Source organism: Puma concolor, chromosome C1, assembly GCF_028749965.1.
Source record: "Puma concolor isolate L17-30 chromosome C1, mPumCon1.1.hap2, whole genome shotgun sequence".
NCBI lineage: Eukaryota > Metazoa > Chordata > Mammalia > Carnivora > Felidae > Puma > Puma concolor.
This window is the reverse complement of record NC_141674.1, coordinates 2,137,052-2,160,002: the sequence shown is the minus strand read 5'-3', so window position 1 is coordinate 2,160,002 and position 22,951 is coordinate 2,137,052. Positions and strand designations below refer to the sequence as shown.

General features: G+C 63.9%; 1 protein-coding gene and 1 long non-coding RNA gene across 9 annotated transcripts in view; one reads left to right on the top strand and one right to left on the bottom strand.

Moving 5' to 3' along the window:
- TP73 (tumor protein p73) overlaps positions 1-22,951 on the bottom strand; it is a 59,030-nt gene that overhangs the window by 8,657 nt on the left and 27,422 nt on the right. For 3 of the 4 annotated variants that reach the window (XM_086715472.1, XM_086715473.1, XM_086715475.1), the window contains exon 4: positions 9,596-9,838. In XM_086715472.1, coding sequence (XP_086571598.1) covers positions 9,596-9,838 — 243 coding nt within the window. Of the gene's footprint in view, positions 1-9,595; positions 9,839-10,089; positions 10,163-22,951 lie in introns of those variants that run through there. The other variant, XM_086715474.1, reaches the window with a different exon arrangement.
- LOC147577725 (uncharacterized) lies at positions 8,735-12,810 on the top strand. Of its 5 annotated transcripts, XR_015254391.1 has the most exons (4): positions 8,735-9,635; positions 9,994-10,576; positions 10,691-10,769; positions 10,998-12,810. It is a non-coding gene; the product is annotated as an uncharacterized LOC147577725 (long non-coding RNA). The 5 variants fall into 5 exon arrangements; XR_015254390.1 differs by having other exon boundaries at positions 9,994-10,769; XR_015254389.1 differs by having other exon boundaries at positions 8,736-9,635; positions 10,691-12,810.

Sequence of the window (22,951 nt, the reverse complement as noted above, 5' to 3'; positions counted from 1 at the left end):
GAGGCTTCAGAACAGGTCCCCGGCTCTCAGACAAGTGTGCAGGTGGTTTCAGGCAGGGAGCTGCCAGGCAAGCATCCTGGAGGGCCCTCGGAGAGGCTCAGCAAGCGAGCAGTCACCTAGGGGGTTTTCCTGATGGAGGAGGCCCCCCAGGAACTGTGAGCCCCGGCTGGCCTGCAGGGACCCGAACAGAACCAATGATAGGGGCAACCGGGGTCCAGAGGGCCATCCCTGCAGCAGTGTTTGTGGGGTGCCTATCGTTTGCCAGGCCCCAGAATCACGAAAGAAAATGGGCTGAGAGGCCCCTTCAGCTTTCAGAAGAATTTGGACTTACTGGAGGCTCCCGCCTGAAAGCGTCAGGAGGAGAATGGCCTTTGAGGCCTGGCCCCCAGGTTCTGGTGCTTGTCAGCGGGATGCTATACTCCACTGGACAGACCTCTCCCAGGCTGGGCAGGCGGCCCACTGGCTGACCACACTTAACACCCTTGAGCCGTCCGGCCATGGCCCAGTGTGCAGTGTCACTTCCAGGCCGGATGGCTCCCCGCCCCTCTGCGAGCAGGCCCTCCAGTCCCCTCTCTGGGGCGACTACCCCGCGGCTCCCATCAGTAAGTCCTCTCACCTCGTGATCCCTCCACGGCCTGAGATGGGGTCTGTTGGCCCCCCAAGGCCCAGGGGCCTTGGCTCATCAGCCAGCAGGGAGGGAGCAGGACTCCAGGTGCAGCCCCGCAGGCCTGTCCTGACAGTGGGGCGGGGCTTCAAGGCCCCTGACCAGCGGAGACTTTGTGAGCCCTCCTCTGCAGGCCCTGTGGCCGGCGGGGTGGGGGCGCCCCTTCGGTGTCCGTGTCTGGGCGTCGGACCGAGGCCCCGAGGTCCGGGGGAAACGCAGGGGCGCGTGGCCGGCAGGCGGGGATGGGGGCGCCCGGGGGTGCTCTCCGTGTCAGGGGGCCGCAGGAGGTCCCAGGAAAAAGCAGGGACACGTGGCCGGCGCGGGGTGGAGGAAGGGCGGGGACGGAGGGGCGTGCGGAGGACGCCCCGCCCTGGGGAGGAGCCGCGGGGAGCTGTCCGTGGTACCCGCGCCGGACCAGGCTGGGCTGGGAGTCCGGAGCCGCGTAGGGTGGGCGAGGAGAGAGGGCCCCGCTTCCTCCCTCTGCGTCCCTGGCAGGGCCACCCCCAGCCTTGGGCCTGGTCCCACTCCCCACAGGGGTGTCCCTAGTCTAGTGCCACCCCAAGATGATTGATAATATGGCCGTGGGCACATACACCAGCCACCCCACCCCTGCGGGGATTGAAGCCACAAATGTCTAGCCCGGTCCTGGTAGAACAGCGAACGGCAGGCTGGAGGGATGCCTTGAGGCTTCCCTACACTTGGTAGCATGTTGCAGGGGCACAGCTGCTGGGCTACAGGGAAGGGAGGGGGGCCTGGAGGGGGGGAGGCGTGGGGTGGCCAAACCCAGGGTGGGGTCAGGGTGGGGTAGCCTGTGTGTAAGAAGGCGTGAGCCCCCACCCCCCAGCCAGCTCCTTCCCTCCTCCCGCAGCTCCTGGGACTCAGGCATGGGCAGGTGGGGAGGAAGACTCCTGGGTCCTGCCTGGTCCACAGAGAAGGTCACGTGAAGACGCCTCCTCTCCCTCCCTCTTGCCTCTCCTTCCCTAGAACCGCTAGATGGATGTGTTTCAACAGATTCTGAGCTGATAAAATCTTATTTATCTTCGGCTGTTGACACAGAGCCGTCCAGACTTGCCTGCCCCGAGATGCATGTATCCCTTCGTGTTTGCAGGAAACGGTTTGCCCAAATGCTGGTGTCTGCCCATCCCTGCCCTCCCCCACAGGACCCTCCCCCCATTAGAGTCCTCGACGGGCCCTGTCTGGCTGGGAGCCCGGGGCCTGGCAGGGCTGGCGCGGGGGTGGCAGGCGAGAGGGTGGCGGGTGGCAGGCGAGGCTCCGTGGCTGTTAATTTCCTCGCACCCGCTCCCCGGCAGCTGGGTGCCCGGCATGGGCAGGTTTGGACAGGAGGAGAGTGGAGAGGTGATAATAGGTTGTCTGTCATTTTCCAGGGACGTGTAGCATCTTGCAAACCGCAAATACCGTTAACCAGCTTGGGCGAATCTGTTACAACAGATTCTGGAAGACGGGGCCTTGAGGGGGGGGCTTTTATTTTTTTAAATGATTTTTTTTTATAGCCCACTTTTATCCACTCCGCGTGTGTGTGTGTGTGTGTGTGTGTGTGTGTGCGTGCGTGTGTGTTCAGAGCCACATTTCTCTCCTCTCTCAGGTTATGGACCCCTTTGAGGACCTACCCAAGGCCACAGACGCCCTTCCTCCCTAGAGAAACTCCCACAAGAACACTTACCAAGAAGCTGTGTGGGTTCATAGGGTGACCCCCAAGACCCACAGGGGGCCTAGGCCAACAGCCCCCATTGACAGCCCTCCTGGGTAAGGAGGGGCCCCCTGAGTGACACAAGCCACATTGCCACACTCCCTCCTGGTGGCCTCCCCTACTCCACGGAGAGCTGCTGGGACATGGGGTGGGCTCTGACATGTCAGGGAGGTCTGGGCAGGATAACAGGGAGGGTGCCAGCCTGTAACCATCACCCCAGCCCGTTTCAGAGCACCCATGGACAGAAAGCGGTGAGGGTCCCTGCACAAGGAAACCCACAGCCAACGCCCCACCTTGGCCACGGGCCTGGTGGCTGGAGGAGGCTCCTGGGAGCTCCTGGACGCCGGTAGGCTGCAGCCGTGCCTGATAAAGAAGCCTGCGGAGAATCCTCAAGAGCTCCTGGCTAGGGGAGGAGACACACGCATCTGCTGACACCCTGCACAGGCTGGTCAGGGGGCTCCCTCGCCGGGAGCCCAGAGAAGGATAAACGGGAGGCAGAAGCGGGCTTTGCGCGTGCCGAGTGACGCTGACCACTATCTAGGGGCATCCCCAGAGGCTGTGGGCCAGAGGCTGCCTACCTGTGAGAGGTGGGCCTGGGGCTGGCAGCGACACCCCTCAGGAGCCTGCCCCCCCACATCGTAGAGCCTGTTCCCAATCAAGGGAGCAGGAGCCCCTGGGACCCTCACGACCTGGAAGTACCATGCCCTGGGAAGTGGCAAGCATCCCCCTCAGGCACTCCCAGGCCACAGGGACTTGGGCCTACTCCGCCCTCCTCCCACACATGGCTGCAAGCCAGGAAGGATGTCTCTGGTGGCTTCTGTCCTGGGCTAACATCAGGGGTGGGAGCGCTGAGACCCCTGAGTCCCCTTTGTCTCCACCAGGCTAGCCCTGGGTCCAGGAAGACTGCCACTCAAAGAGGCATGCAGGGGGACAGAGCAAGGACACAGGTGCCAGGCACAACATGCTTCTTCCTCTGGCCTGGGGTCAGGGGCAAGGGGGCCAATGGGCGGGGACCTGCCCTTGGCCTCAGATACCCAGGCCCTGCCATCTGGCCTCCCCTGGACCCTGAGGAGGGGGCCTTGAGGATGGAGAGGGTAAGCAGGACGTGTCTTTGGGGACCCAGCTGGGCTTGCGGGGAGCCCCAGCCTTCCCACCAGGAGCCACCCTCCTGGCCAAGAGCACAAGTGGTGGCCACGTCTGAAGTACCAGGATCTGCCTCAGCCAGGCTCAAGCATAGTTCCTCTGCCTGTGAACTTGGTTTCTGACTTTGCCAGCTGGAGAGCCCAAGCCTGTCTGTCCTGGCCTCCCAGAGAAGGCAGACACCCCGCTGGCTGGCCCCATGGGGAAGACACTGGTAAGAATGCAGCAAGGCATGGCTGTGAGCCAGACCAGAGAACTATCCGTGTGGGGACAGAATGAGGAGGCTGGCCACCAGCCCGGCTCTGCTCACCACAGAGGGTCCCCTCAACTGCCAGGGGAAAGATCCCCTATGACCCTTAACGCCCACCTTCCCCTTCTGAGCTGCTTGGCCTTGTCAATGTAGTGCTCATAGGGTCAGCCTGCCTGGGCAGAGTGTGGGGGCCAGCAGACACCTTCTGCTCAGAGGATGGTCCTGGGATCCTCTGACTGCAGGCACCCCATTCTGGACAGGACTGCCAGTCTGGTGAGTGGAGGCACAGGTGGGCCGGCTCCTGCCCCCAGGGCCCAGAAGCTTCCAGATGGCCTGGGCCTGGGGCCGGCCCAGCTGCAGGTGGCTTGGGAGCGGGGAGGTTGGCCCGGCTGTGGCCACAGTGGGGACGGGTATTCAGGGTGGCCTCGATGGCCCTGTGTCAGCTCCAGCTGGGGGCCCTGGGCACGGGCTCTCCTGCCTCTGACCTTCCTGCCATGGAAGCTACAGGTCAGTCTCCAGTTCAGGACCTCAGTTAAAGACCTGCCCTCTGGCCAGGCAGTGGTGAGCATGGTTTTTTCACTCTTAAGAAACTGCACCCTCTGCCAGCAGGACAGGAGCCCACAGCTTCTCCAGCGAGCTCGGGGATGCCCCGGACACGTGGGGATGGGCATTTTCCAGCTTTTAAGGCAATGGTTGGCTGGAATCGAAGATAAATACCCAGCGAAGCCCCGGGGGAAAAGGAGAGTTTGGGACCCTAAACGTCTGACTGCCCTGCAGAGGGCAGTGGCTCCTAGAGCCAGGTGGTGAGCATGTGGCACCCCCTCGTCTCATCCTCCCCAAGGCCCCGGAGGAGCCAGCTGGCTCCTCACATAGGAGGACGAGGAGGAGAGGGGAGGGGTTGCCTCGCCCCGGGGCACACGGCCATGGTGGACGAGGCAGGTCTGTAATCCCAGGGGGACCCTGGGCGTTAGGCCACCGCGGGATCCCCCAGCAACCCCTGAGCTTCCACTTTACTGAAGCTTGGAGTGCTAGTCACTTGTGCGAGGCGGTGCTCCTGCCCTAAAATGAGCCCGAGCGTAGCAGCCCTGTGGCCCTGTCCAGCCCGGGGGCCTCACACCTCACCCCAGCTCTGCCGCCCTCGAGTTTCTGCCCCCTCCTCTTCCTGGGGCCGCCTGGACAAATACACGGACCGCCCCTGCAAGGCGGGGGGGGGGTGGGGTGGGGGAGGTGTGGCCAGGGGAATTCTGGGGCCTGGGGTCCATGAACTCGAGCCCCGCTTCCAAAATCCTGACACGGATTTCCCCCGCAACTGACCACTGAAAAGCTTCACTGGTTGCTCAGCAGAGACCCTTGCCCAGAGTCCACAGGACGGGGGCGGGAGCCTCAGGACCGCGTGGCCTCCTCAGCCCCGGTTCCAGGAGGAGCTGTCCCCCCTATAACGGCAGCTACTGATGCTGGTTGGGCAGCCAGGGCCTGGGAGATGCCCAGGGAGAGGCGAGGAGGGGCTGTCCCCAGGCCCCGCTCCCGACTCCCCGACCCCCGGGCCCCAGCCCCGGCCCCACTCGGCCTCCAAGGCCAAGTTCTGCGACCTCCAAGCCCAGGGGCCCCAGCGGCTGCAGAGGGTGGTGAGAGAAGCGATCCCCAGCTCAGGCCACAGGCTAGGGCGCCGACACCAGCCAGGGCCAGCCAGCAGGAAGCGGGTCCCCGCCCCAGCAGCTTTGCACAATGCAGGCAATCACGGCCACTTCCCCTGCTCGCTCCTCATTCTGTCTCCACCACAGACACTGAGAGCTCTTCCCTCGGCCTTAAATACGTGTAACTGCTTCTGGTGCCAGTAAAAGGTATTAATTCCACTTATGCATTCCATAAACTTTTAGGATAACGCAATTGATACTGTGATCATGTCGGGACACATCCACTATTATTTTCCTGCTCGCAAACCTCCGAGGGGCTGGAAAGTTTTCTCCCGAATCCATTAATGTTGACTCAGCCACATTCTGCCAGGAACCCCGTGGAGAACCTTTGTGTCTCCCGCCTGCCTTCCACAGGAGCCTCCTGGGCCAGGAGGGTGGCGCTCACGCTGCGTGAGCTGGCTGGCCCCCAAGACGGACAGACTGACGCTCGTGTGTGGGGCGGCTGGAGGTCATTCAGGGGGCTGTGTCCAGGCCCCCCCGGGGACTAGCTGAGCCTTCACGCCACGTGCACCCTCACCATCATGCCTCACGCTACCCAGCTGGGCCGGGGCTCCGACTGTCCCAAGCCTCTTGCCTGACCTCGGACGCTAACCTACCAAACCCCAAGGACAGCCCTCTTCCCTGGCGAGGCCCAGCCTAGGAGCCGGGGGAGACTGAGCTGGGCTGGACAGCATCCAGATGCCCCTCTCATCGGCTGCTCCTCCAGGCTCCTGGGACCAGCCGTCCGTGTCACCGCCAATCCCTGGGGGGCTGCGGGGTGAGAGTGGCCGTCAGGGCCCAGAGGCCAGGCTGGAGGGTGCTGGGGAGGGCTTGGGACAGCGACAAAGGCACAGTCACTGCCATCGCCGGCCGGGCTCCACCGTCCACCGGTCCAAAGAGCATCAGCGCCCCCGGGTGCCAGCCTTCACTCGCCTCCCTGACCTTTTCGATGTAGGTCTCTCCTTGACGCCCCCAGAGCCCCGAGGAGCGCCGACACGGGACAGGCCCTCACCAGGACGGCTCAACAGCAGCGGTTTATGGGGCGCTCCCCGGGCTCCAGGCCCCGTTAGAAGTGGTCCCAGGAGGCAGCTCATTTGTCCTGTCACGACCGTACCCTCAGACCCAGGCCCAGAGCAGTGCAACAGACCCCAGACTTGGACCCTGCCAGCCAAACTCCCACCTCGGCCCATCCCTGGCCCCCAGTTTATAATCTTGGAGGCTGAACACACATCCCTTGTCTGCTCAGTTGTGCTTGACCCGCCGGTCCTGGCCTGTGGGCGGGAGGGGTTGTCAGAACCCTGGGTCGGGACCAGAAGAGGCTGCACATGTGCACATGTGTTTGTGTATGCCTGTGCACGTCTGCGTGTCCCTGTCTTCACGCGTGTGCAAGGTGTTTCCGTATGTGCATCTGCGTGTGGCACGCATGCCTGTGAGCTGAGGGCTCCCCTCGGTGCCCAAGGAGCATGGATGTGAGATGTGGGGGTGCTCGCAGGGGGCCTCGGCCAGGCACAGGCCAAAGACCCCATTAACAGCTGCGGTCCCTTGGGGACTTGGTGAGGGTGTTTTTTCCGAGCGGGGACGGGAGTGAAGGCAACAGTCAATTTGGAATTGTACTTGAGAAAAATATGAATTATCTATCAGTTACCAGGCATTCGGCACGGCGGGAGCCATGCACGGCGCGGTGCGGAGCCCAGACAGCGCGCCCGGGAAGCAAGTCTGGGCAGCGCCCGCGCAGCCAGACCCCCAGAGCTGCGAGCAGGCGGGCGGCCGGGCAGTCCCCGTCCTGCACCGTGATCCTGGGCAGGGAAAGGAGCCTACGGGGGGTCTTCTCCCAGAGAGCCAAGGTGCCAAAAATCTCATTATCAACGTCTGTCCCACCTCCACCCCCTGCGCTGACGAGGTCTGGGGGGGGGGGGGGACCGTGTGCGCCAACAACAGCACCTCCTTCTCAGAGCAGCCACGCGAAAGCAGAGGGCCCAGACAGGGAGGTGGGGATCGGGGCTCGGGCACGCGGGGCAGGGTTGGTCAGGGCTTGTGGGCAGAGCCGCTGGGCAAAGGTAAGCCCTCCCCTGCCCTCTGGTGTGGCTGGCCGGGGCAGGCCACTCCATGGGGCCACTTAGGGGCAGACAACTGTGACCCAGCCATGGGCTTTCCACCCTTAATGTCACTCCCCTGCCAGGGGAGGTGGGGACAGAGGCCCCAGGTGGGGGGTGGGGAGGGGGGGACAGCCAGCCGAGGCACAGCCTCTGTCCCTTCCTGAGGACCAGCTCAGACCATCCAAGGCACTCCAAGTCCCCCAAGACACTGCAGAGACCCCTCCTGCCTCCTCAAACAGTGGAGAGGAAGACAGCCGGGACCCCCCTCCAGTGCTTGCCAAGATTCCTAGGGGTCCGGCAGCTCAGGCTTGGGTGACAGCATTGGTGCAGGAGGCTGGGACCCTCTCCCGAGAGGCTGCAGGAAGGGCTTGGGGAACGGTATGAACATGGAGTAGGAGTGGTAGTGAGCCTCCTGTCACCAGAGGTGTGCTAGTGTGGGGATGCCTCAGAAGCCTCCTGACCTGGCTTACAGTCACCCAGTCAAACCTCAAATCGGGGTGGGAGGACCAGGACCCCGCAGGCAGTAAGAGAACCCTCTAGCACCTGCAGCTTCAGAACCTCACCCAGGAGGACCAGCTCTATGGCACCCCATCCCCAGCTCCGCTGCTAAGGTGACGCATTGCTCCTACTGTGCCAGCCCGTGCTGCGTGGGCAACAGCCCTTTAAGCCTTACCACCAGCGACAAGGAACACCGCAGGAAAAAGTCGCAAATGAGGAAAACTGGGCGCCCACGGGGTGGGAGCCCCAGACCAGCGATGGGTCAGCAGCTGGGGCGTCAGGGGGAGCTGTGACTTGGAAGCCAGACCCAGACTGGCCCCTGCAGAGCCTGACCAGCTCCCTGTGGTTCCACCCCACCCCCACCCGCAGAAGCATGAGAAACAGCCCAGCAGGGCAGTGGGGATCATGGGACCCCTCCCCCCCCTTAAAGCAGCAGAGCCCCTGGGTCACCTGCTTGGTGCTCCTGAAGGGACACAGCCACCCTGCCTGGAGACTTCCCTGTTCCAGGGTCCTGTTTCCACGGACTGGGGGAGACCATGGAGCTGCTGTCCCCTGCAGGAGGTGACGCTGTCCCGTGGCCAGGACCCCCTAGATGTGTCCGGGGTAGGTACTGGGCAAGGCTCACTGTCCTTGTCCTGTAGGGGGGGACAGGTGACCTGCCAATGCCCTGCGTGCCCTACCCTCAGAGGAAAGCCTGTGGTCTGTCCTGGGGATCTCCGGGTCCCTGCTGCGTCTCTGTCCCCGTGGGCATGCCTGGCAGCCCCTTCCTCTCGCAGCCGCAGCAGCGCGTTTCAGCGATTAGGACTGTAACCCCAGTGACCCCACGACCGGGAAGCCGGCCACGGGGTTCCCTGCTGGCCCTTACTAACGGCGTAACTCTGAGCGAGCTATGTTCCCTCTGGTGCCTCCTTCCTTGGCTGTAAAATGGGACGATAACAGATTCTATCTCGTGCGTTGCTGGGTGGTTTCTAGAGTAAACTCGAAGCACCGGTGGGTGTGCGGGATGCCATCCGAGCTGGCAACGTCCCCACCAGGGGCCAGGATGCCCCCAAGCACGGGCGCCAAAGACCCGAGTCCGCACAGCTGCCGACCCAGCCCTGACGTCCCGGTCTCACACCCACGCTCACAGACGACAACCCAGAGACTGTGCGGGCACAGCCCAAGCCCACCAACCGCCGGACTCTGGACCTCCCCGCTGCCCTGCACCACCCGCAGGAAGTGGCCTCTGCAGACCCCGGGAGGGGGCCCGATCCACGCGCCTCCTGCTCACCCAGGACATGACGCAAACCCCACCGGGGTGCGGGGACGCCTGGCGGGTCTCCCTGAGGATGGTCTGCCCCTCTGGGGCCCCGCGGAGGCTGGCCGCTCTGGCCGCGTCCGTCCGAGGGGTGGGCACGCCCAGACTGCCCAGCCCCAGACCCGCCTCCTGCCCGACGCTCCTCCCGGAGGCGGCCGGGAACCCCGCGCGCGGACACCCACCCGGCTGGCCGGCCGCCCGCCCGGGGGCGATCACCCCTCCCCGGCCCGCACCCCGCAGGCGCCCCTGGGAGCGGATGCACAACTCACCGTCCAGGTGGCCGACTTGGCCGTGCTCGACTGCTGGAAGGTAACGTCGAAGTGGTGGGGGCCGGGGTAGTCGGCGTTGGAGGGGATGGCCGGTGCGGGCGACATGGTGTCGAAGGTGGAGCTGGGCTGCGCGTAGGGCGAGTGGGTGGGCACGCTGGCGGCGTGCTCCGGGGTGTAGGGGCTGGCCGAGGCCGCTCGGCTGCTCATCTGGTCCATGGTGCTGTTCAGCAGATTGAACTGGGGCTAACGTGGGAAGGGGGAGGGAGGGGGACACACAGTCAGGCCGGAGAGTGGAAACGCGCGGCCAGAGGTGTCCTGTTACAGGAGACTTAAAGGGCCAGCAGCTCAGTCATCCCAAATATTTCCCCGTCCCCCCCCCCCCCCCCCCCGCCCGACAGGTCACTGCTTGTGTTGGGATAAACTGACATATTCACCTCGCCTCCCCCCTCCATCGGCTCCGGGTGCCAGGGTTTCCGGGGCTCCACCAAGCACACCTGGAGGGAGCTGCTGGTGGGGGTGGCTCCCGGCCCTCCGGACCCTCTCACAGGCCAGCAGACTCCGCGGCACTCTCCAGGGGGCGGTATCCAGCCGGACACCCTCGCCTCCCACCCTGTGTTCCAGCCAGAAGCGGGGAGACCCCAGGCCCAGGGAGCCCGACTGTGGGAGAGGCGGGCCCGCCAGAGGGTGGCCCCAGCGTGTGGGGCCCATAGTCCCCTCCTACTGGTCCACATCCTAACCCTAACCCGGGAGCCCAGCCCCTCCCCCCCCCCCCACAGGAGGAACAGGGACTCTAAGCTGTACTGTGTGTGTGTACCCCCAGCTCACCCCCTTGGGGTCCCAGGACCCCGAGATGGGCCAGCCCCTGCCTGGGGCTTCAGGAGGCCCCAGCAAGGGGACCAGCCCAATCTAGGGCAGATCAGACTCCTCCTGAAGGACCGGCAAGGAAGACGCCTTTCCCAATCTGGAGGCTTCGAGCGGCAGGTGGGCTGACAGAGCAAAGAGCAGCTGATATTGGCCAGAAGGGCTCCTACCTGCAAACCTGTGAGCTGCTCTCTGTGCCAGGATGGCGGCGAGGTTTACTGTAATCCTCTCTAGGAGCCCGAGGTGGACACTGCCATTATCGCGTTTCTCAGACGGGGACACTGAGGCACGTAGAGGGAGTGACCGGCCTGGGGTGAGGCAGTGGCCCCGAGAGCCCTGGACACGGGTGGGGATGGTGGGAACTGTGGGCAGAGGGCCTGGGGTCCCCCTGGGGGGCAGGGACAGACCAGCAGCAAGCGTGGGGTGGGGGGCTTGCCCTGCAGCCCCCGCCTCACCAGCCTGCCTTCTCCAAATTGCAAAGCACAGGGGTGCATCCCCCAGGGGGACCGGCTGTTCAGCCCCTCTCTGCCTCCTCCATCAGGAGAGAGGTGTGCATAACCCAGAGCCCCTCCAGCTCAGCATCCGTCTGGAAAGCACACGTTCCCCCATCGGGCCTGCTGGTGACAAGGGTCTTCAGCCTCTACTGAAGACTGCCAGTCTGAAGGAAGCTTACCACAAGGGCTGATGGAGCACAAGAAGGTGACAGGTGGCCATGGCTTCGTGGCTCCTGGAGCCCAGGATGCTCCAGCCCCCAGGGGACAGCCACCTGAGCCCCCCCCCCCCCCGCCCCCGGCTGAAACTGCCATCAGACGGACCCCTCGGGCAGGCCTCAGGCCTTTTCCGTTTGGACCTCCAGAGCCGTGGCCCACTGTGAACCTGGGGAAGGGCGGGCAGCGGGACAGGGGGGCAGCGGGACAGGGGACCCCTGCAGGGCAACCGCAGAGGCCTCCTTCCCCGCTCTGGCTCCCCACAGCCTTCCGTGCCTTCACCTGTCAACCTGGGAGGCCCCGGCACCCAGATGAGCAAACTGTGGGGTCCGTCTGAGGGAGCAGTGGGACACAACCATTCCGGAGTCAGACACGCCCTACAGGGAGCGCCACCAGCGAGGGCACAAAGCCAGCCACAAACGCGAGTATGCCTGCCGTGGGGTCCCTGCTGACGGCTGGCCGAGTCCAGCCAGAGGCAGAGCCGTTGGCCACCAGGGCCTGGGTGGGGCTGGGGGCGGAGGCTAAGGGGCAGCTGGTTTCCTTTGGAGGCGATGAAGAGGTTCTAAAATTCACCGTCAAGGCGGGTACACACAGCTGTGAATATACGCAAACCCACTGAATTGCACACTTGAAATGGGTGAATTGTGTGTCAGGTAAAATGTAAGTCAATCAAGCTGTTTAAAACAAAACAACTGGGGACCGGCTCCTCCCCTCTCCTGGCCCAGGAGGGGTGGGGGGCAGGGGCGGGGAGGAGAGCAAGCCTCCCCGCTCCACGTGGGGCCCTGGCCGGGGACCCCGGCGTGCCCTCACAGCCGAGGCAGCTGCTGTGGGCGTGGGCGCCCCGACTCCACACACTTGGCCACGAGAACATAAAGGGCAGAATCCAGCTCACGATTTCACGTTCAGCACGCGCCGAAACGGGCACCGTTTCCCATAAGTGAGATAAAGTGTTAAGTTACTTCCACGGGTTGCTTTTCACCGTTTGTTTTTCGACGTGGCTACTGGAAATCACACGTGCAGCTCACAGCCATCTGCTCCGGGCCAGGCCAGAGCCCAGGCCGCCAGGGGCTCACGGCATTCCGGAGGCTGCCACCTTCCCCAGCATCACAACCGCTGCGATCAGCAGCCCGGCCCCTGTCGGGGTACCACGGGCTGTCATGACAGAGTGCTTCCCGAGAGGCCTGCTGAGCGGGCGAGTGAGTGAGTGAATGAATGAATGAATGACGGAGCGTGGGTGTGCCAGGCAATAGGAGATCTCCCCCGGACCGATGCCCGGGATTGAAGGCCAGGTGGGAAGCCGGCCCTCCCACTCAAGGAGGCTGAGAGCCCACCGGGTCCGGGGGGGAGGGCGGGGGTCCCAGCCTGCACCCTCCTCCCCAGGCTCCGTGACCTCTCTCTTCCCTCCCAGGTGACCAGCCGTGGCCCTGGGGAGCGTCTGCCATGTTGCCAGTTGCGCCCTGGGCGACTGAAGGGCGGTGGGAGCCTCAGGGAGCACGGCACAACCCGGGGTGCAGGTCTGTCCCCCTCCCCGCCCCCTCCCACCGGGACGGCCCAGGCCAGCAGGGCAAAGGGCCCCCACGGCCCCCCCCTCCCAGAAATGAGAGACAGCCCCACGACGACAACAACGTTGTTCAGATTTTAACTTGTCCACATTCTTTACCAATCTGCGGCGGGTGCCAGGGAATTAGTCACTGAACCAAAAGAGCAAGGCTGATAGCATCATGTACCCAGCAGCCACAAGGGGCAGGGCCCGTGTGCGGGAGCCCTGGTGAGCGGGAAGGGAGCGCTCTGCACACCGGGCGGGCGCCTCAGACAGGCTCCCTCTGTCTGCCCACGAGCCAGCCAGTGGCCTGTGCTCACCCTCCTCCCTCTCGCCCCGTGACTCCGTGGCATTTTGTGGTCCAGCTTCCTGGCGAGCGCCCCTCCTCCCTAGGAGAGCGTCGGGCCCCTCTGCGGGGCCAGGGCCATCCCTGCTACCCTTCCTCTGAGTCCTGCTTCCCCAGGGACACCTGCGCCCACACCCCCAGGAAATGGCAGAGGGCAGAGGTTTCTGTCCGGTTTGCTTTGTGCCGTTTCCGCTTTGCTGCAGGGAACCCCGCTGCTTAGGAAGTGGGGCGGCTTTTGCATGGCTCCCGAAAGGTCCTTCCTTCCTTCCCTTTGCATTCCTTCCCAGCCGGATGGGGTGCACTGCACCCTGGGGACCAGCCCCACCCCGACCTCGCTGTCCAAACCGGGCCCAGCACAGCCACAGAGAAGCCTGGGGTGCCCTTCGTCCAGACCGGAGGCCCCTGGCAGCGGGAGGAACCTCGGGCAAAACCAGGACTTTTTTGGTTTGTTTGCTTTCAAGCAGAACTCCCAAGAGAGCGGGCTGATTAGGACATGCCCAGCCCGGGGCGGCCCGCATGTGCCTACATGTGCGTGCAGGGCTCCTGGGCCCGACCCAAGCAGGGCTGCGGGCGGGCGGGCGGGCGGCTTCCCCTCCAGGTCCCGCGGAGGATGCACCGGGCCCAGGCTCCGGGAGGGGCTGGGGCCGGGGGAGTACATCTCCCCCCAGATCCTCAGTGTGCCCTGCTGGACCCTGGCGGATGGCCTGGGGGCTCCTCCCACCAGGGCCAGATAGGCCCCCCAACACAGTCTCTGTCCATTTGCTCCACAAACATGTTTTCTGGTGCTCTCTGCTGACTTGGAGGGGACAGCGGGCAGGGGCAGAGAGGGTGGACGTGCCCTCAGGGTGCAGGCAGTTCTGGCCAGTGCACCAGGGAATCCATCCCACAGCCTCTGGAGGGGGCCAGGCTGGCTCCCAGGGTCAGCACCTCTGGGGCCAGAATCCCAGGCAAGGGCACACATAGGCCTCGGGGCCACACGCCCGAGTGTGCTCACACGCAGGGCCCAGAACACGCGCTGGGAAGGGGCAAGGGGCTTAGACCTCAGGCTGCGGCCTCCAGCAGAGGGAGGAGGCTGCCCGATGGGAGGCCCCACCCCCGGCGTGGAGGTCCTGAACAGTGTCTGTGTCTGGCCCTCTTCTGGGAAAGGAGCTGGTCTCTGGCAGGGACAGCGAGTGGAGTCCCAGGGAAAGGGGGTCCTGCCCCGGGAGCAGTAGGGAGAAGACAGAAGGAACCGCCCTGTGGTGGGGGTGTCCCAGCTTCCAGCCCACCCTGCCCTGCATCCCCATCCTCGGGGCCTCCCCTGTTCTGCAGACCGTGGGGGGCTGTCACAGCACAGGGCAGCAGCAGCAAAGCTTAGCACTGGGCTGGGGGCGGGAGGGGGGTGCATCAAGCTGGGGATGGCTGCACTGTCCTCACACAGCAGGGACACTCACTTTGGCCAGGGTCTCAGGTTTCAGCCCCCGTCCCCTGCCCAGGGGGTAGCGGAGAATGGGGGCTGGGTGTGGGGGTTCAGAGGCCCCGGGAGCCAGGCCCCAGCGCCCCAGGCACCCCCACAGGCAGCAGAGGGTCCGGCCTGCCCACTGGTCCTCCTCTCCCGGGAACCTGAGCTCAGCACAGCCCTCCAGCCCCTGCCCCACAGGCTAGACCTCGCCGCCCAAGCCCCCAGGGCCGGGGGTCCCCACAGGTGGTCAGGTGGTGGTGCCTGGGCTGGTGATCCCAGAACGCAGGGCTCTCCTGGCCATCCCACTGCCCACCTAACACCCTCCAGAACAGGACTCTCTAATGTGCCCAGGTCCAGGATTAGTGCCACCCACAAGGACCGTGTCCTGGGGCAAGAGGAGAAGGACAGGAGGGACCCCTCAGGTCCAGCAGGGTAGAGCAGGGCTCCGAGGTCTGCAGACCTGGGGGCCGAGGCCCCCCCCCCCCATGTGACCCAGCCGGGACTCCACCGCTCTCGGCCTCAGCTTTCTATTACAAAGTAGGGGTGAAGCCATCCATAGGACCGCTGTGGGGATCAGGAGGGTCCAGGAAGGCCATAACCTGTGACTGTACATCAGGAGGAATGACCCCTGCCCAGGGGGCCCGCCCAGAGCCAGGGAGCCGACCGAGCTGGACACACTCCTCTCCCCTCCCCCTCCTCCGCACAAAGGCCCAACAAGGTAAGGGCTGCAGGGAAACAAGCTGGGCCACCCCCAGACCCTCCCCACTCAGAGTTCAGGGCCGAGCGCCAGGCACAGGGATGGGGTGAGCGGGGAGGCCCCCGTGCCCCAGAGAGGCCACATCCCACCATCCCGTCGCGCCCAGCCCCAGACTGGAGGCTCAGAAAACTCTGGGCTGAAGGAAACGGACCCTGGAACTCAGCACACACGTGGGCCCGCAGCACCGCTCTTGCCCTGGGTGCTCTTTGGGGTCCAAGGCGGGTCCTGCCTCCGGGAGCGGCCACAACGCATGGCCGGGTTTGCACTTGGAGAAGATTCTCATTTTATGTGTTTATTGACAATCGGTAAACCATCTCAAGCGGGTTTTGGGGATGTAGATGGAAAGCAAACTGCTCTTAAAGTTTGTGTGCTGGTTGCCTCAGCCTCCCCTCCCTTCCCAGCACCCGCGGCTAGTAAGACGGGAGGGAAAGTCAGGAGCACAGACCGGCTGTGAGCACGCGGCCCGCGACCAAGTGCAGCTGCCACACGCAGGATCCCCCGGGTGGACCTTATTTTTCTAGCAAAAGTCGTAACAGAAAACCTCGTCAGTAGAACTTCGACGACTCTTCTTATGTCCCCAGAGGCTCAGTTCCAGGCTGACTCACTTAGTGGAAGGGACTTGAGGGAGAGAGGAGACCTCCAGACTTGTCCCTGCACCAGGCCAAGCAGGGGCAGTGGGAGACACTGGGCTCAAACACTGATTCAAAAGAGAGAGCCCCTGGGCCTCTGGGGGGGGGGCATTGATAAAGGGTCCCCCAAGGAGCCCCCATCCCAGCCTCCTTTGTACCTCTTGTCCATACCACAGGGCCTTTGCTCCTGCTGTGCTCCTCCTGGAACACTGTCTGTCTCCTTGCCACCTGAAAAGCCTTTCAAGGCTCACCTCCTCTTAGGAGCTTCCCTGGCTCTTTTCACCTGCCTCTGTGTTCTGGGGCTTTCTCTCCCGCTTTTCTGGGTAGTGTGACAAACACCATGACCCACACCCTTGTGGGTGCGTACCTCATGGGTGTCCATTTTCCTTTGGCTTTAACCCCGAAACACAGCTTAACCCCAAAACACTTGACCAACATAGGCTTAGGGGCACCGATACCCCATATGGTCAAAAATGCAAGTATGACTTTTTACTACTAACCTACTGTTGACCAGAAACCTTACCGATACCATAAAGTCACGTAACACAGATTTTGTAAGCCACATGGGTCATATACCGTGTTCTTACTATGAAGTAAGCCAGGGAAAAGAAAATTTTATTAAGAAAATCATAAGGAGGGGTGCCTGGGTGGCTCAGTCGGTTAAGCACCTGACTCTCGATTTCAGCTCGGGTCAGGATCTCACGGTCTAGTGAGTTCAGCACAGAGCCTGCTAGGGATTCTCTCTCTCCCTCTCTCTCTGGAACTTCCCCGCTCACGCTGTCTCTGTCTCTCTCAAAATAAATAAATAACTTAAAAGGCTTTTTTTTTTTCAATCATAAGGAAGAGGAAATACATTTCAGTATTGCGCTGTATTTAGTAAGAAACAAAACACAGCCAACAGGACTGAGCTGTTCCAAGCTATGCTATCCAAAGCTCAGCTCTGACTATCTATTCACGCCTCTTGAAAAACCTGCAGCAAAGAGCTTCCACAGCTGACCTGGATAAGCTCGTCCAGCATCGTGTACCCTTGACCCTCAGGAAGTTCTTTCTGGACACTAAAGCCCACTTCCCTCGCTGCATTTCGGGCCGAGGCTGCTCTGAACCGGGGGCAGCAAGTGAAGTCAGCTGCCTGTATCTCCGCTCTGTGACCCCGGCCGGCCTCCTGGGTGTCACTTGGGGGAACCCGAGTGTCCAGAAGGGGAGGCGAGGCTGCAGAGCCGGTCCTAGCAGGGTCCTCTATCTGCCCCCTGAGGCTCCTGACCATGGGGAGTGAGGACATTTCCCAAGCACTTCCGAAGAAAGCCGAGAGGTCCAAATGCAACTCGTCACAAAGTCCACCCGTGACCTTCCCCGACGTGGAAGGCGGCGATGAACCTGGCCTGAGGCTTCACGGGTTCCTCTCTCCTCCCTCCTTGCCTCCTGCCCTCCCCAGCATGCCTTGCTGGGTCCCGGCGCCCCACCCCGCCTGCCGTGTCCACTGCTCCCCACGCCTGCGGCACCGCGTGCATCCCGTGCTGCCCGAGGGCCTGGCAAACACGTCTCCCTTCATGGCTGCAGGTGAACAGTCCGGAGGAATAGTCGGCCTTTGGCAGACAGCCGCCCTGGCTTCCCTGGACCCTTCCCCATCCCGTTGGCCAGGTTCTGCCCTCCAGCCTCCAACCTCAGAGCCACCTCCCCCAGGAAGCATCCTGGCCCGGCTGCCCCTCCAGCCAGGAGCTGAGCCCAACAGTAAGACACAGCAATGGGTCCTTTCCCAGGTTGGCGGCCCCGGGGTGGGAACCACGTCACCGTCCGGCTGCGTGGCCCCCGTCTTTGTGGAAAACGGGTGAATGGTGTCGGCCGTGGCTTCCTCATGGGACCACAGTGGATCTGACTGGACAGGTGGATACAAGGGTCTTTACCGGGCCCTCTGCCCAGATGTCCTCCCCAGACCTCCGCTCAGGAGGCTCCCCCGACTCCCCCTCGGATGTCACCTGCTGGGGTGAGGCCAGCTCAGTGCTCCCCACTCCTGGGACGCAGCACCGCCTGGGCCAGGGCACAGGGTGGGGGGGGTGCGAGCATCATTCTCTCCCGCACGGTTGGGGCAGGGTGTGCGGAGTTGGGGAGACGGGGCCCCAGCTCTGCGGCCCCTTCGCCCCTGCTGTGGGCTCCGGGGGCGGGCAGGCGGGCACCCCATGGATCTCAGAGGGCTCTGCCTTGGGGGGCTCCCTCCCACCCCCAGCGGGCTTCTGCTCTGACCCCAGCGTCCCCCGGCTCTCCGCAGAACACTGATACCAGAGGTTTCATAGGGCACGAAACTCCGAGCCCCCTGGTCTTCTCTGGCAGGCATGTCTGGGCTTGGGTGCGGCCTCACCCAGAGGTGAGTGGCTGGCATGCCGTCCGGGCTTCAGGGGGAGAGAACCCGTCCCCCTCGGAGCAAGACCTCCACCTGCGGTGTTTCCCACAGCATCTCCCGGAGTCTGAGTAAATGGGTGGAAATGCCAACAAGAACGTACTCGTGCTGGGGGAGGCGCCCTCCCCTCCTGAAAGTATGCACGCGTTCTCCTCGCCCAATCCTACGCCAGGGCCGTGTGGAACTTTCCACACCTCGCGCTGGAGAAACGTGCCCCCAGCAGCCCGTTCCTGCAGCTGCCGAGGCGTGTGTCTGCAGGATGGCCCTGCTCGCCTCCACCTGCACACAGCGCTGCTGAGACAGCCGGGGCGGCGGCCTGGAGCCCGAGCCGCGCAGGGTCCCCGTGCGACGCCCTGCCGGCCTCTGCGGGGCTCCCGGTGAACAGGCCGGAGGCCCACGGATGCACAGACTTTACTGAGCCCCAGAAAACAGCCCCTTCCAGGGTGCCCGGGGCCTGGAGCAAAGGTGGGGTGCAGCAAGTGGGGGACCCCTCGCCCCTGAGGCCCACGGGGGACAGTCAGCCTTCCCAGAGCCTGACGCTGACCCAGGTGTCTGTCCTGACTTCCTTCGCCCACGTCTCCCTTGTCCGTCTGTCTATCCGCAGGCGCCAATCAGGCCCTGCCTGCACAGCACCTCACTGAGCGGCCCCTGGTCTCCTCAGCGATAAGCACGGTGAAGGAGGCGGGACTCTGGTGGGGGGAGGGGGGTGGTCACTTCGACGGCCAGCACCCGGGGATGGAGAAGCAGCCATCACCTCCCCAGTTCACGGCTCCGGGGCGGACAGACAGGCCAACCCCAGGCCCTCTTGCCGGCTCTGAGGCCTGACAAGCTTCCTGGCGGGTGAGGGTCTCCCGGGTGCTGGGGGATGGCGGCACTACGCAGACGCGGCCCATGCCCTGCGGGAGCTGGTGCTCATGTGCGGCCACGGCAGCCGGCAAACCAGCCGCTGAGCGTGTAGGGGGCTCAGGACTTCACAACAGGCTGAACACACAGCTCACGGGGCAGGGGGTGGGGGTTGCGCATGAGAAGGATTAGCGAAGCCCGCCGGAAGTGAAAGATGGGCAGGGCGCAGGGAAGCTTCCATGCTGGAGATCAGAGGGCAGAGCACCTGTGGCCGGAGGAAGGGCTGATGGGAGGTGGGGGAGCGGTTCAGCCCAGGGACCCTCTGGCTCCCGAGTCAAAGGCGTGATACCGGTCGTGGGGCAGTGCAGGGCCTGGCACACTCAGAGGTCACGTCGGGGGCTCTGAATGGACGGGACTTTGGCTGTTGCAGAAGAGCTCCCGCGTGTTGGCCGCAAGCAAGGGAAGAAGGGATCTTCCGCTAGCAGAGACCCGACTGGCCGACTGGCCACCGGCGGGGCAGCTCAGCGAGCCCAGCAAGTGGGGCCATCCCTCACCTCCACTGAGGCAGGCTCCTGTATTCCCCTTCCGGAACAGTCAATCCCTGCCTGCCGGGACCCCAGCGGCCCTGAACCAGGTCGGAAAGGACACCTTGTGGCTGCTGCCCCATTCTGCAGCCCAGACCCCTGGCCACTCCAGCCCTGTCCTCTCCCAGCCACTGGAACCCCTCCTGCCGGGTCCAGGTCCCCAGAGGCCCCGCCCCTTCCTGTCCCCCATGGCCCCGCCTCCTGGCTCCCAGGCTGCCCCTCTCTGTCTCTGCTTATCTCAGGTCTGGTCATTCTCCATCCGTGCAGCCCTCTCCCACGCCAGGACCCTCCTCACTGTCATTTTCCCCGACACCTGCCCCCAGGTGTTCCAGCAGACTCTGTGCTGGGGGGGGGTGGGAGGGGGGTGTCTCGGCCCACCGCCCCCTCCCCCACAGCTGATGAGTGGCTCACGAAGCAAAGCCGAGTTCACACTTTTCACCCCCAATCCCCCTCCTGCCTTATCCCATCTGAATAAACGGGGCGACTCCCTTCACCCAGCTTCCCGGGTCCAACCTGGGTTGTGCTCGCCGTCCCACTCCCCAGCCCACCAGCAAATCTCGTCCAGGACTCAGGTGCTCACCGCCTCCCCTGCTCCTGCCTGGCCCTAGGTACCATCCCTCCGCAGGATCCGCCAGCGGCTTCGGGCTCCCAGCCTCGGCCCTGCCCTCCTGTGGTCTCCTCCGAGCACTGCAGCAGGGGCCCCTTCTAGAAGCCTTGCGGGATCTCGTCCCTCCCTCCCTCCGTGTGCCTGGGATACAGGAGGCGCTTAGGACATAGTTCTTGATGCACGGATTGGCTTTCCCTACCTGGGGCCCTTCCCGCCCAGAGGCTGCACTGTCTGCAGGAACAGAGTGACCGGATCCTCGTCGGACAGCGGGTGGAAAGCGCTGAGCCAGGACCGTGGGCACGGGCGTTCACACAACACACGCCTGCCGGTGCCCACCAGACTGGCGGACAGCGGGAACCGGCCAGACGCTGATGACCCAGCTCCACATGACCCTGCAGGGGCGCCTAGTCGGTTGAGCGTCCGACTTCGGCTCAGGTCATGATCTCACGGTTCGTGGGTTCGAGCCCCCGTCGGGCTCTGTGCTGACAGCTCGGAGCCTGGAGCCCGTTTCAGATTCTGTGTCTCCCTCTCTCTCTGCCCCTCCCCTGCTCACGTTCTGTCTCTCTGTCTCTCAAGTATGCTTAACAACAAGAAAACGATAACTCTGCAGCCCAGACAGTCCTGGGCCCTGGTCAACAGACAGGCCTGGAAAGAGCCACGGGGTCTAATATTGACCCTGCTTGTCTCTTGAGGCTCTAAAGCTTTTGCTAAATAGTGAAACAGCCCGAGAGGATAGTGAAGGGGAGATCACAGAGATCAACACGGAAAAGTCGGCCCCAGGTGCCTGCTCCGAACCATCTCCAGTGTGGTCTCAGGTGAGAAGGGACTGTCCGTGCCCTCAGCTCCCTCCTGGGTCGGGGGCAGGTGGCCCACCACGGTGAGAGAAGCAGCCCCCCCCCCGCCCCGGTGTCGGCCAAACGCCCCCAATAAGTGGGAGCCACGAAAGGGGTCGTTCAGCCTTCGACGGAGAGGGACGGTGCGGAGGCAAACCCTGAATACAAGACAGCAGCGAGAGAGGATGCCCCAGCCCCCGAGCAGCTCCTGAGCAGACCCGGGCGCAGGCCTGACCGAAGCCGAGCATCAGGGCGCTTCCTGCTCACAGACAAGGGCGGGGCCACACGGGAGACCCCGTGCTGCTCGTGGCACAGCACCCTGCGGCCCCAAAGGGCTCCCAGCGACAAGGGACGTGACAACGTGAGCTCGGGACAACCCTGTTTGTTGGTTTTGGGGTTTCAGGTGCTTTGGGCCAAATCTCACTTCCTCTTTCCTGAGGTTTGCAGCAGCAGAAAGTTTCTGTCTCCTGGGCCAGAAACAGGAAACAGACACATTTACAAATCAGTGACCCAGCCCCTCCCCCTCCCCAGGGGAAGAGGAGGGTGACTCCACCTGCCCCGGGGCACAAACGCACCAGCCTTGCGGACAGACTTGTCCTCGTCTACACAGAACCAGAACCGAGCAGGGTGTGGGCCGCAGCAGCAATGTAGATGCTCCGTCCACGGGAGGACCCTGCATCCCTCACCCCTGCGCCCCAGGGAAGATGCCACGCAGCAGCCACGCTCAACCCTGCCTGACATTTGCACTGCAGGGGCCACTTGACTGGAGAGAAAAGGTCCCCACGTGTCCAGGCTTCTCTGCTGGCTGCGCAGGGACACTGGCCTCCAGGGGCCCCGGGGGCTTCTGGCTTCTGCCTTGGGTTGTGCGCGTGACAACCAGGTGCCCCAGTGGCAGGCAGATAGCTCCCCTGGGCCACACACTGTCACTGCCCCCACCCCCGACCTTGCTGGGGACACACACGCACAGGCACACACACAGGCTCATCCCAAACCCACAATGCACACAATACACGCACACACACGCTCTCTCGCACACAAGCACACCCGTGCACTCACGCACACTGCCCAGAACCTTCGCGTCTCCAGAGGCTGCCGCACCCCCAGGTCTCTGTGGCTCAGGCTCCTGGCCTCTGCCAGCCGCCGGGTCTCCCACAGGTCCCAAGGGCCCCCACTATACCTGCATCCCTGGCAGGAAAGACGGCCCCAGCCTCCACCTGCTCAATTAGCAGCCTGGTACCTGCCTGGCCCCCGGGGACCTGGCAAGTCTGGAAATGAGCCCGGGTCCCCAGGGCCCAGACGGCAGGGGCCCAGCAAACACTGCCACCCCTCCCCTCCCTCTGCCAGGCTGCTACCCTGCCATGAGACGGACACCCTGAGGCCGGTTTGCCACAAGTCCTTGACCTCGATCTCAGACTACACCAAGCCAGCCTAGCGAGCAGATTCCCAGGAGAGGATGCTGTTGACCTGAGAGCAGGTGCGGGCAGGACCGAGCTGCCAGCCCAAAGCCGGGAAGCAGCGGAAAGCCCCACAACTCAAGGCAACCGCCTAGCCCTGACCAGACATGACCCGCCCTCCTCTCCCTGGCTGTTGGTCCTGTCCGGCCAGTGGGCACTGGTCCCAAAACTTCTCCAGGATGGGCAGGCATCTGCCTCTCTGCCCAGCACCTGCCCCAGCCCCTCGGTGCATCCTGCCTGCCTCAGCTTACCCTGGATCGCGGCACCCAGCCAGCACCGGATGCCTGAGCAGGACACAGACGAGAGAACGCACTTCCTAAGCCCCATCACGGCAAAAGCCCCACCAAGGCTCCCCCAGGAGG